The sequence below is a fragment of the Acanthamoeba castellanii genome (assembly GCF_000313135.1).
Source record: "Acanthamoeba castellanii str. Neff unplaced genomic scaffold scf7180000084239, whole genome shotgun sequence".
Lineage (NCBI taxonomy): Eukaryota > Discosea > Longamoebia > Acanthamoebidae > Acanthamoeba > Acanthamoeba castellanii.
In genome coordinates, this window is record NW_004457312.1 from 2,296 (window position 1) to 5,347 (window position 3,052).

Here is a 3,052-nt window from a genome sequence, read left to right on the forward strand (position 1 = left end):
CGGCCAGCGAGCGCAGCCGAAGAACGGCCGACGCCAGATTGGCTCGCCTCTTCAGCCCCTCCTTCAGATGCTCAGCGCTTCCCTTTTCCTTCTGTCCAAGTTCAATGCCACACGACACGCACGGAGTCGCGTGTTAGCCAAAGAATGAAATGAACGCTGCATAGTTGGCATTCCACGTACCTTGGAAAGAATGTAGGACCGAGCGAGCTGAACGGCGAGGGGGCTCTCCATTCCGGACCTGCTGGTCGCGCTGCCGAGGGTGGTGCCCGGCTGCAGAAGCACACCGAGGCGGTCCAGGAGGGCGGCGACGTGGGCCAGGTGGCCCAGGCCCTTGCTGGCCCGGTGCAGGGCCTGCAGGCCGTTGGTGGCCTGAATGAGAAGGCGCGCGCGGACGTCGGCATCGGCCCGCGCGAGGAATGCCACGTCGCTCGTCACCAGGTGCTTCTCCTCGCTCGCCAGCCCTTCCAGCAGCGCATCTGCGTGCGATGAAATGCGTGGAATGTCGTGAGTTATTGTGGTTACATTCCTCAAATGTTCTTGGTGGTTGGACCGTTTACCGAGTGAGTGGTCGCCCTGGCGCAGCGCCACAAGCACGTCCTGGAGGGCCTGGCTGAGGCGCGCCTCGGCGGTGATGTGCGGGTTGAGGCTCCTGTAGCGCTCGCTCACCGCTTTCCAACTCTGCAAATCTACGCCACTTGCCGTTATTCTACGAGCACACACACACACACACACACACACACACACACACACACACACACACACACACACAAGTGGTAATGTACCATTTACACGCAGGCAATTGGCGGCGAGACCGTCGGGCGAGGCCGACATGCGGGCCATCACGGAGGGCAGCGCCCCGTGGGCGGGCACGAGGGCGCGTCCGCGGGGCGACCGCGCGAAGGCGCGGATGAGGTCGAGCCGCCACTGGGCCTCCTCGACCAGCTCCACCAGCCCCAGCTTGCGGCGCGAGTCGGGCAGGCCGGCGAGCGACGACGCGATCAGCGCCAGCACCGGGGCCACCACCTTCTCCTGAGCGATGAACGAGGCCGCGGCCGAGCCGTCGCCAGCGGCGCTGGTGGTGGGCCGACTGACGTGTTGGGAGGTGGTGGTGAAGAGCGCGGCGTAGAGGCCCTCCAGCACAGCGAGGCGGGCGACGGGCTGCGGAATGCCGCCAATGCACTCCTTGATGTCCTCCATCGCGTCTTCGATCGCATCTTCTTCGCTCTCTTCGTCGTCTTCGTTCTTTTCGTCTTCGTCTTCGTTCTTCTTCGCTTCTTTGTTGGTTGGTGCCGTCTGTGCGGTCTCGTCTATGAGCAGAAGCAGACGACGCAGGGCGTGGTAGGCCAGCAGCAGGTTCTCGTCCTTGGTCTTCTCTCTTTGGCTGTCAAGTGAAACATCAACATGTGAGCCAATGCATGTGTTGTGTCTGTCGTGTGTCGTGCGTGTCGTGTGTGTCGTGCGGTGTGGAACCTGATGAGCGAGGTGTCGGGGTTGGATTGAAGGATGTCGCGCAGCTCGTGCAGGTCCAAGTCGGCCAATCGCGCGCGCAGGAGATGGAGCAATGAATGCCCCGACAAAAGCGACAACAGCGCGTTGGCCAGCTGGAACGGCGACGTGTACATGCTCAAGTCGTTCGTTCCCACCCTGGTGGCAAACACAAATGGGGAATTGAATGCAAACAATAAGTCAGTCAAGTCAAGTCAAGTCAAACTTGCGGTCGTCAGCCCATAGCAAAGTGGTGAGGGGGGGTTACCGAATGGAGGAGTGGAGGGTCTTGGGGGCGGCGAGCAGCTGGGCCGCGGACCACCAGGCAATCTTGAGCCGATGCCGCAGCACTCCGTAGGCGCTCCAGGCCGGGTCGTGCTTGGCCCAATCGACGCTCTCCTTGGCCTTGTCGTCGCCGCCCCACAGAGCGTCCACGATCTTCTGTCGCCACCCGATATCCCTACGTATCACCCTGACATGAGCCTCACGCACACGCACCACTGCACACGCACACACACCACCACACACGCACACGCACACGCATGCGCACACGCACACGCACCACCGCACACACACCACCGCACACGCATAATGACACGACACGGTCACTGGGAATGGCTTGTACCCTTCAAACGAGTCCCAGGCAAGAAGCAGGACCCAGGCGCGCAAACGATCGAAGGCGGTCAGCACTAGGCCCGCCTCCTCGGTCCGCTTCTCTTTCACCAGGCCCAGTGCCTGTACATCAATGCCACATGCGGTCGTCAGTGTGTGTGTGTGTGTGGCGTGTTCGTGGTGTGCGTGGTGTGCGTGGCGTGTGCGTGGCGTGTGCGTGGTGTGTGTGTGTGTGTGTGTGTGTGTGTGTGTGTGTGTGTGTGTGTGTGTGTGTGTGTGTGTGTGTGTGGCGTACGAGTTCAAGGATGTGGCTCAGGACGTGCTTGCGGCCAGCCACGACGGTCTCGTAGAGGTCACCCCATATCTGCTCCTCCAACTCTTGCACGCGATCCTCGTCGCCTTCGTCGCCTTCACCCTCCTCCTCGCGGCCCCGCAGTCGCAGGAAGACGTTGAGCGGCTGCTGCTGCGCCTGCGCCGCGATCACGCTCGTGTGCGCGCGGGCAAAGGCCCGCAGCAGATCGTTGGCGTGCGGGTGGGCGGCCAGCAGCCCCTCGTAGACCTGATGCGTATTCGTTATCGACAAGGTAAGAAGCCTGTGTGCGGTGTGTGGTGTGTGTGTGTGTGTGTGTGTGTGTGTGTGTGCGCGCGCGCGCGCAGTGTGTGAAGTGTGGTGTGCCTTGTTGGCGGTGCGGGCGAGGTCGTCGGTCTGGGCGAGGCGGGTCAGGAGCGCGGTGATGGGACCCGTGGAATCGGAGTTGAGGTGGGCGTAGCGCGGGAGGAGCCGGAGGAGGCGCGAGGCCACCCGGTGCTGGCCCTTGGCCCACTGCTCCTCGATCAGGCCTACCAGTCCGCGCCACTCGGGCTCGCCCACCCCCAGCCCGCTCCACAGACTCGTGCCGATCTGGGTGAGGCTGGGTGCTTAGCACTGGTTGCCAATCAGAGACACACGACACGC

General features: G+C 62.8%; 1 protein-coding gene across 1 annotated transcript in view; it reads right to left on the bottom strand.

Annotated features, from left to right (window-relative positions):
• Window positions 1-3,052, bottom strand: part of ACA1_318870 (uncharacterized protein) — a gene marked incomplete at both ends in the record, with an annotated part of 6,491 nt that overhangs the window by 1,445 nt on the left and 1,994 nt on the right. The window contains 9 exons of the mRNA XM_004334545.1: window positions 33-91; window positions 181-476; window positions 558-678; window positions 790-1,381; window positions 1,471-1,644; window positions 1,754-1,945; window positions 2,111-2,220; window positions 2,393-2,656; window positions 2,900-2,998. Of these exons, the coding sequence (XP_004334593.1) occupies window positions 33-91; window positions 181-476; window positions 558-678; window positions 790-1,381; window positions 1,471-1,644; window positions 1,754-1,945; window positions 2,111-2,220; window positions 2,393-2,656; window positions 2,900-2,998 (1,907 nt within the window). The remainder of the gene's footprint in view (window positions 1-32; window positions 92-180; window positions 477-557; window positions 679-789; window positions 1,382-1,470; window positions 1,645-1,753; window positions 1,946-2,110; window positions 2,221-2,392; window positions 2,657-2,899; window positions 2,999-3,052) is intronic.